At 35.2% G+C, this 9,721-nt stretch overlaps 1 protein-coding gene across 1 annotated transcript; it reads left to right on the top strand.

The window, feature by feature from the left end:
• On the top strand, positions 1 to 9,629 carry LOC141898640 (uncharacterized). The gene is made up of 11 exons (XM_074784658.1): positions 1 to 1,569; positions 1,641 to 1,821; positions 1,904 to 2,014; positions 2,109 to 2,198; positions 2,293 to 2,359; positions 2,478 to 2,540; positions 2,634 to 2,709; positions 2,813 to 2,893; positions 2,981 to 3,046; positions 3,144 to 3,250; positions 3,412 to 9,629. The coding sequence occupies exons 1-7, from the start codon at positions 1,563 to 1,565 to the stop codon at positions 2,640 to 2,642; spliced, it is 528 nt and encodes a 175-aa protein (XP_074640759.1). The 5' UTR covers positions 1 to 1,562; the 3' UTR covers positions 2,643 to 2,709; positions 2,813 to 2,893; positions 2,981 to 3,046; positions 3,144 to 3,250; positions 3,412 to 9,629.
• Positions 9,630 to 9,721: the final 92 nt, after the last annotated feature.

The raw sequence follows: 9,721 nt of genomic DNA, 5'->3' as shown, positions 1-9,721 counted from the left end.
CTGAGAGGCCGTAGAAGAAAACTTCCGAAATTACGTGGTCTTCCGAAATTACGTGGAGTTACCCTACACGGTGGTGCAGGCGAGGCGTCGCGACCGCGCGGCGGCAGGGCTTTTTAATTTTGGCTTTTGCCAGTTTTGGAGTCTTGTTATTGCCACCACGGCCACGTTACCACCACACTCACATTGTCGCTAGGCCTACTGTACTGCCACTACTTTACTTGCTTGCTACTTACTCGGCTAAATTAATTTGTCTTCATCCACGCTTACTTCCCCCCTCCCCCCCCCCCATGTTAAAAAGTAATTTCTGCCAACCGAACCACCAGTCGCAGTAGCCGTAGGCAGTATACTATAGTGCAGTAGTGGGTACCCAGTGGCATGCCATTGCCATGCCACTGGGTATAGGCCTATGTTGCCCGTACACAGTCACCACCTACTAGGCCTTAAATATTCCAACAACCATTCCAAATCCAGCAACAAAAAATAAACAATAAATTTTAAGGCCTCGAAACAGAAGAATGGTAGTTCCCTGTATTCAGAGTCAATGAAAATGTATTTCTTGTTGCAGATAGATAGCCTAACCAATTTCAGGATAAGTACTTTTCATTCCTTTATTTATATACGTAGCCTAACTGTTTAATCCTGGCCCTGGCCACTGAGGGTGTATGCATTAGGTCTGGTCCCAGTTTCACTGAGCTAGTTAGCCAACAATTAAGCTGAGAAATTTTGTTAAGTGGCAATTCAGGGGCAGATCAGGAGAGTATACAGGGGTGTACACCCCTTAAAACTTTTAAGTCGCAATGAAATTTAAAGGAAAAATTAAAAATATCAACAAGTATTTTTAAAAAGCTTATATTCCAAAACATGTTCTCTGTAGGCCTACTTCCAAAATATAGGTATTATGTTTTCTGATGATCTGGTGCCCTTTTGATTTTTAATTATATATGATACTGATATGTATGCCCTATTTTGGGCTGCACCCCTCCCTGAATCAGTCTGCCTGCAATTAAGAGGATGTTTATAGATAATTTGATTTAGAGGAATCTTTTAATTTAGTGCCTGATGTTAGGCCTTCCACAGCCTGGTAGAGGTGGTTTAGGTGAACAAGTTAGTCTTCACACTGCAGGACTTTTAGGTGAAGGTGAAACTGGCCCTTGTTTATGCATAGGCTACTGTGTGTGCACGCTTATCTTTATGCTTATTCAATTAGAATACCCATGTAGCTACCAAATAAGCACCGCTTCAGAGGATTTTAGAAATTTTCACTTCAATAACACTGTGTTCTATTTTTGGGCACTAGCTACTATTATGCACAATTTTTTCAATCAATTCTATCACATTGATATACATATATGTGTCACTTCTTTTGCATGTAGTAGGGTCTTACAGTAACCAGTGTGCTCTCTCACACCTCCCTGTGATATTGGCCTGAGACTGACAAATAATCTTTTTTGTAGCGTATTGGTCTCGTAGCAGACAGCATTTTAAAGTATGCTGGGCTAGATGGTGTAGGCTTATTTGAATGGACAAGGATCGTGTGCCCCGGAGGAACCATTGAAACATTGATGGAAGGTAATTTCTCGGTTCAGTACTGATTTATATTGTTCATTTTCATTGGGTTACTGATTAGTTGTATATTACAGAATTGAAAAAGGTGAAGATGCTGAATGTGGAACAACTAATCGTCCATGTTGGAACAAATAATATGACGCGTGATGTCCCGCTTGAGATTGTTCTGCGAAGACACGTTGAATTAATTCGATTGTTGCTCTATAAATGTACTGGGACCATCATTGTACCAGCTCTTTTTCCTCGATGTGATGAGTAAGTATCAAGAATAGATTTTTCTTGAAGTACTATATTTATGATCGATGTAATGATTTTTAAATTTCTTTCTTTTTTAAAGTTTCGATGCTGACACAAAAATATTTCATTACAATGAAATGCTGCACCGCGAATGCTTTACACTTGGTGTAAAGTTCGTTGATTTTCACTTCTCAAGAGATCTCCTTTCACCGTAAGTAATCGTTTAATCTTAATAAGCCCAGTAGGTTATGTGCATTTTTTCGCGATTTAAACTAACTTGTTTTTTTCTAAATTTTGTGATCTAGGACTGACTTGTTACACCCCAGCCGTAAGGGAAATCAGTTCATAAATAACAGGATAATGGAACTACTGCTATTGAAAAATGAAGATGAAATGTACGTAGAATTGCATTATTTTATCCAATTACCAGGTATGCAAACTACATAAATTTTATGATTGTACTGGAAATAATGAATGATTCTTAATCAGGTGCCCTCAATACTTTCCATATGAGATTGAAAAGATGCAAAGAAGTAGAGCAGTCCATCGACGAAAGGTAATCATTTAGCATTGATATCCTAGAAAATGAATGATTTGCAATTAGTTTTTATAACTTGAATACGAAACCACTTTATTCAAAATCCTTGCATTGAATTAATGAATCATATTGATAGCTGATAGCAAAAAACAAATTGAAGGATGATCAAGCAAGAGCATGGGATGATTCAACAATAGTGGTAAAGTTGTTTTCCTAAGTGATTTGTACGTGATTTATCTTTATAAAGTTAGATATATTTTAACAGTTTTTTGTATCCTTCAATCCAGTATAGCAGTTTTGACGTTGCGCATCATACAAGGAAACAATTCTGTTGTGAAGATCAAAGAGCCTTTTTCACATTCGACCAGGTACATATCATCTCAAGAACTTATGATTTAATATTAGTTTGGTCACTTTTATTTCACAATTACCTAAAGGCTGTGCATGCACAAATCTGTCTTTTTTTTCCAGTACATGACTAAAATTGATGTGGCTGGTGTTGCTATTTGTTTAAAGCCTCAATTATTTACTCCTTTTTATCAGACTAAGAACGTGAGTAATATGTTTCTCGAAATGAAATTATAGAAATTCATTGGTATTGGTATGATTTATGCTGTAAAGCTTTGTTTTCATATTCAGGGATGCTACAATAGAAGTTGTCACAATACTAAAAGATTTAACAGAAAAAGGAAGTCAGTGGAACATGTAAGTTTGATGCCCTTTCTGCGAGACGCGGGTTCATTTTTGTTATTTTTGCTTAGATGTTGAAGCAAAAACAGATTAATGTGCTCTTCCACATTAGGTTATTCATCCACAGACGGATCCTGCTGACTCGACATGTTTTTGCGGAGTTGAATTCACCAATTGGAAAGATCTTCTAGACCATGTTAGTTTAAACCATACTGAAATGTAAGTACAACATAATTCAATTAATTTAGTACCTACAAATCTAAATGACTTAATGCAAATGACTCAGAGATACCCATGTTTTATGTTAGGCCTATATGGGTAATTTCATACTCTATCTATTCATATGTCTAAAAAAAGTGAGTTGATAATGTGTATTTCAGGCGGACAATGGAGGAAGAAGGAAAGGACGCGGCTTGTGACAATTTCTCGGAAGGAACGATAGAGGAAGCAGAAAAGATGCAGGAAGATAGTTCGAAAGAAAGGATAGAAAGATTAAAGATGCAGGAAGATAGCTGGATGGAAAACAAAAAACAGCTAAGTATCACAGGTGGTGGAGGTATCGAACCAATCATAATTGATGATAGTGATGAGAATGATTCTGATGATGAACATGTATGTAGAAGAAATTTTAGTTACAATCCAACAGAAATGTGCCTCAATGACTATCAGTTTTTGAAAATTCCTCCTGTTATGCCATCAAAGGTCACGTCATTCAGAATTTGTGACATGTCTAATTCATGTCATTTGGCTGATGATGCCCCCACTATGCCCCACAAAAATCAGTTGGAGGACATAAAAGCACAGATGCAGTCAAGGATTGTCCGTGACCCTTCCATTAATATCCATGTGAGACTCGATACAGGCTGCTATTCTATTGATCAGATTAATAGGTTTCTTTTCTTACATTATGCTAAAACCAAACAACAAGATCTTTTTGCCATGAATCTTTGGGTAAATAGTAAGCCTTTAAGCCCCACTGATTCAGTCGATTGGGAACAGATTCAAGCATTTTCAAATATGCTCTTTTCCTTAAAACCCTCTCAACAATTTCCAGTTGGTAATAATAATAGCGTATCTGTATCAGAACTTCAGACGATGACTAATCAAAAATGGTTTGAAGGATCTGTGTTAAATGCTTTTGCATCTATGATAAATGAACAGTACTGTAATATTCATGCATTTATGATGCCACTTACATTTGATGCTAAGAAATATGTTTCAAATTTATATAAAAGATTCGGTCCTAATCCACTCATAAGTTGTGATAAACTAATTTTTTTCCTGCATGTTGGCACCCAAAACGATTTCGTATTTCTAAATTCTTATGGACATGTTGTTGCCAATCATTATGCACTAGCAGTTTTTTACCCAAAAAGTAACAAACTGTGTTATGCTGATACACTAGCATGGGATTGTCCAAGGGAATTTAAAAATCATTTAAGATCTGTTTTGAAAGGTTTGAATTGCCCTGATCCTGTTTATATCCACCTCCATGATCCTCATTTTGTTACTGAAAATTCAGTGCATGTATGTAGTAATAATTGTACTAGTTATTACCCACTCCAATCATGTTCATCTGTCTGTGGCCCTGCTACATTAATTGGTGCTTGCATTGCAACCTATTATGAAAAGGATATTTCAAGTGTATTTTCATCTCCCAATGAATTATCTTATCTTAAGAACATTTCTAACTATTCTGATTTTGTTAGATTGATATTGATTAATTGGCTTATGAAACATCTAATTGATATTACTCAACTCTTCTCAAAGTCATCTCAACCTACTGCTAATAGTACTACTTTCTCTAAGATATCACGATTATCTCGCAGACAGAGACATAAACGATCAACTGAGTCAAATAATACACTAGCTAGTTCTGAATTAAAGATGTCAGACTCTTATATTGCCCCTAAAAAAAGCAAATCAGTCTTAACTACAGCCAAATCTAAATCTACACCAATTTTGAATAATGAATCAACACTTGAATCTACACCAATTTCGAATTATGAATCTGCAGCAATTTTGACTAATGAATCAACACCAATTTCAAATAGTGAATCTGCACCAATTTTGACTAATGAATCAACACCTGAATCAACACCAATTTCGAATAGTGAATCTGCACCAATTTTGACTAATGAATCTACACCAATTTCGAATAGTGAATCTGCACCAATTTTGACTATTAAATCTACACCTGAATCTACACCAATTTCGAATAATGAATCTACACCTGAATCTACATCCTCAATTTTGAATCCTCAATCCTCATTAACTCTAAATTCAGCTGAACCATTAACTTCCCATATTAATGGTTCTAAAACTACTATCTCCCATCGCATCAGGAGAGGAAAGCATTATCTTGAAGTTGCTTTTCATTCAACTGGCAGTAAGACGAAGTATAAAAGTTTTCATTGTACAGACCAAGGTACAAATGACCAGGTAGCCATTGACACTATCAAGAAATACCTCAACAACCAGAATCCACTTAGTGATGAATGGGTTGAAAATGGGGAAGTAATGACTGGTGCTGACACAAAATATTATTTCGATAGATTCACTTTTGATTTTACAAAAACAGTTCGTCTGCATAAGAATGTGCGGCCTTCATTTGTTGGTAACCAGACAACGATGAAAGCTTCCTTAACATTAAAAAAGAATTGGCAAACCCATAGATTAGATAATAAATTTGAATTTATTGAGCCAATTGTTGAGGATACTTCTCAATTTGTGGCTGCAGAAATGCTCATAAAATGTTCGTCAAAGTCTTCAGTTTGTAAATCATCATGTGGATATTATCTTTCAAAGTTGAATATGTCCAGTAACATCACTAATTGTCCCTCATGTCAAATTGACGTTGTTTTAAATGATAAACAATGTATTCATTGCTCCATTACCATGTCTAACAAATGGAGGAAAAATGCTGATGGTGAAACACTTTGTTCCAACTGTTACAACTATAAGCTGAAGAATAAACGTGATCGTCCTGTGAAGTTAAGGCAGCAGTTTGAGCCAAAAAAATTAATTCACCCTCATTTTATGTGTTATTGGGCAACGAAACTTGTATTATTTAGTACTGATTTATCCAAGTGGAGAATCTTCAGCAAACCACTTAATGGTCAATATCATGACAATATTCCTTTACAAATTAAAAAGCGACCTAATTTATCTACTAGAGATAGATGGGATGAAAATAGAGTCATGATGAAAGCCACAGCAATGAAGGTTCTTTCTGCCACCAATGCTCACAATAACCTTCATGTATCAAATGTAAATGATGGCGCCGGTCATGACCATACCCTAGATCAAATTTCAAATAGATTGAAATATATTGATAAATCTTCGATAAAATTACATATGAAATCTCAAGACGAAATACCTATTCTAAGTTCTGATTGGAGAAATACTGAAAAATTATTAGAGGGTAACTATGAATCTGTCCTTTTATTTCAACGAGGGGATGCCACACTCAAACGTAATTATCACATTATTCTCTCTGATCCTCGTTCTCTGGAACATTTATCCAACTTTGGACAATCTGTCATTGGTATTGACGTGAAACATGATTTCAATTCGTGGAAATTCAAAACTTCATTTGTAACTTTTGCAGACAACAAAAATGAAGGACGTATTGCTGCTGCATCAATTAGTAGTGATGAAGGGGGGGCTACTCATGCAACTACCATCCAGTTAGTTCTAGCCAATACACCATGTAAAGACGAAAAATGTAATCATCCATCTGAATTCTATATATTTAATGATGGCAATGGTTTTTTCAGAATCAAGCCATGTTCATCAACATCTAGATTTTGTCCTTTTGTACAACATGATAAAGATGCAAGTCTAAAGCAAGGAGCATCTGACAATAATCTTAAATCAGTACTATGTAATTTTCATGTCCTGCAGTGTATTCGTCGCTTCATGAATGAAAATCAAGAACTTCGCTTATTTTGCAAGCCTCTAGAAACTGGTTTCAAATGCATTATGAGATCATGGGATGCTTCCTCTAGAACTGATATAGCCAATTCATTTATTAGTTTTATTGAGAATGATATTTCTTTAGACCTTATGTCGCAAGATACAAAAACATTATTTATTGATTACCTAAAGAAGAATTGGTTTAATTCCCAAATTTGGTCTGGGGCATTCAATGCTGAATCAATTTATCAGTCAGACCAATCTAACAGAAATAACCCTTTGCTATTAACTGATAATATTACTGAGCGCAAATTCAAACAAATAGATGATGTCTACTTAAGTGGACACCTAAATAAACTGATATCATCTTTTGTACGATTACTGTTTGAAAATGTTTTTAATGATGAGATCAAAGCGACAAATATGAACAATCTCCAATTTAAGCAACTTGACCAACGAGTTAAGAATATACGTCACCTTGAAAAGATAGAAAAGTGTTGCAAAAGAGCCTTTGATTTATTACAGAATAATGAGATTTTAAAATATGATGAAGAAACTAATTGGTTTGTTGTGAAGAGTTCTTCACGAAAGAACTTAAATAGGTTAGAAGATAATGATAATTTTTTCAATGGTGATACTCAATATACATTCAATCAGCTTGATGTTTTAGAAGAAAGATTCCCCGATAAAGTATCAATATCCGAGGAACATTCATATGACATTTCAAAAAAATGCCGAAGGTACATAGGAAATTTAGATTCAATATCCAGTCGTATCTTATTCAATTACGTTATTACAATCGTTCCTGAAAATTGTCTTTCATACGTAGATGGTAATTGCCATTTAATCAATTTGAAACTAGGTATATGTACTTGTGAAGCTTTTATAATGATTGGACAACCATATTTTTGCAAACATCTTTTTGCCTGTTTTGCCCAAAAAAACAATATAACCACAACGAAGGCTTTAATTGATGCATATAAATTCCACATTGTGGAGCCTCTGCCAACTTACAATTTTACTCGACAAAATATTTCTGTTTCATCTACCCTCATTGATAAGTTAAAAGATCATTCCCACATTGCTAGCTCGAATGATATCAATGCTGCTCGGAAAGGGCACATTCTAAGTATTTTACATAATGAAAGCCACTGTGGAATTAAGTTAATAAGCGGACGACCTGCCAAACGACAACCTCACAATATGGCTCATAGGCGTGCTGAGGGTCCAATCAAGGACAATCAGGTTGCCATAAACCTTCCTGAACTTGAAGTGATAGACCCTTACTGCCCTAAGGTTACAATGCCTAAAGATGCTGAGAATGCAAGACACGGAGGGCGAAAGATAATTAGACCTGCTAACAGAGGTGTATCCTTTTCTGCTATGGTTGAAAATGCTGCTATCAAACTAGGTAAAAAAGCTAAAATATCAGAAATTGAAACCATAGACTCCACTGATCCAGATCCTGGCAATGATATCGAATTTTCAGCAGATATTTTAAGTCAGAATAAATCATCCTTACCAAAAAAATCAAAAGATACCAAACCAAAAGATATTAAGTCAATACCAGTTGTTAAAAATGACTCGAAGTCTGTTTTATTTGAAAAAAGTATTGTCTGTTCCTTTTGTATTAAAGACAAAATAAATCCTCCATATCTTTGTTCATGTCGCAGGGAACTAGATAGGCACATATCCACTTCTCATTCATCTTTGAAACCTATCTCATGTGCTATTTGTTGGGCAGATGGGGTTATTAATTCATATGCAAGTGAAACATTCCTTCAAAAGCACATTCGTATTGAACATAATCATCATAAGAAAAAATCTATTGTAATCGATTATAATAATAGAGATGATTATCTCAACAGTTCTCCTATTACAGAAATCAATAATTCCAATTCTGAAAAAGAATTAGAAATTCTTATAGATCAACCTGGAAATGCAGGCCTCCAAAACCTAGCAAAATTGAAACTAGATAATCTTTTGTCATCAAAAGTTGAAAAAACCCCTTCTCAGTTAGTTGCTGAAACCTGCCCTGTCTGCCACAAAAAATGCAATGCTAATCCTAAGAAAAAGTCCACATTCTCAATTGAATGTGATAATTGCCATAGATGGTATCATTGGAAATGTGCTCCAATCAATGAGGCTCCTCCTGAACATATCAGGTGGTTTTGTTTTCATTGTGACCCGATTTCCTAAATAGTTTGTATAGAATATTATTGATCGGGTTTCGAATGAATCCCTGACATTAGAAATATTTTCATTTCCCATGGTGAACGTAGAAGCCTATAATGACCGTCACTTAGTCACCTATATATTTACTCGATTATATATAAGGTTAAGAAGCGATGTATATGCACTGGTGTTTATAGTGCTCTATTTCAGGTTTTTTCTTTCAGGAAAATATATTTTGTGAATAGATTACCGCTTGATTTTTTATGTTACAGGTTACTGCAAAATCATCAGTTATTGTGATGCGTGCCGATGTCTCTGGATGATTCTGACCATGTCTAGAACTTCAACATCCTTGACTTATCATCAATTGGCAGCAGTATACATACATGCATGTTCAGAGAGTGTATGAAGAGAGTGTATGGACACATCAACCTCGGTTCAAGGCTGTCCCTGATTAAATTGTATAATCCATATATAATATATATAGATTGGTCCCATTTTAACTTACTCAACTGCTTGAATGTCTTGTTTGTTATTCGTAAATTTTCACTTATTCATTGATTGTTTCTGTAGAATTTTATATGTGATATATAAACG

The sequence above is a fragment of the Tubulanus polymorphus genome, chromosome 2 (genome assembly GCF_964204645.1).
Source record: "Tubulanus polymorphus chromosome 2, tnTubPoly1.2, whole genome shotgun sequence".
Taxonomy (NCBI): Eukaryota; Metazoa; Nemertea; class Palaeonemertea; order Tubulaniformes; family Tubulanidae; genus Tubulanus; species Tubulanus polymorphus.
Note: the sequence above shows the minus strand (reverse complement) of the source record. Positions and strands in the feature narration are given on the sequence as shown.

What these genes read in the sequence shown, in the direction of transcription:
- LOC141898640 (XM_074784658.1), top strand. An exon ending in CTTTTTCCTCGATGTGATGA is followed by an intron (nt 1,822 to 1,903) that starts GTAAGTATCAAG and finishes TCTTTTTTAAAG; the next exon opens with TTTCGATGCTGACACAAAAA. An exon ending in TCAAGAGATCTCCTTTCACC is followed by an intron (nt 2,015 to 2,108) that starts GTAAGTAATCGT and finishes TTTGTGATCTAG; the next exon opens with GACTGACTTGTTACACCCCA.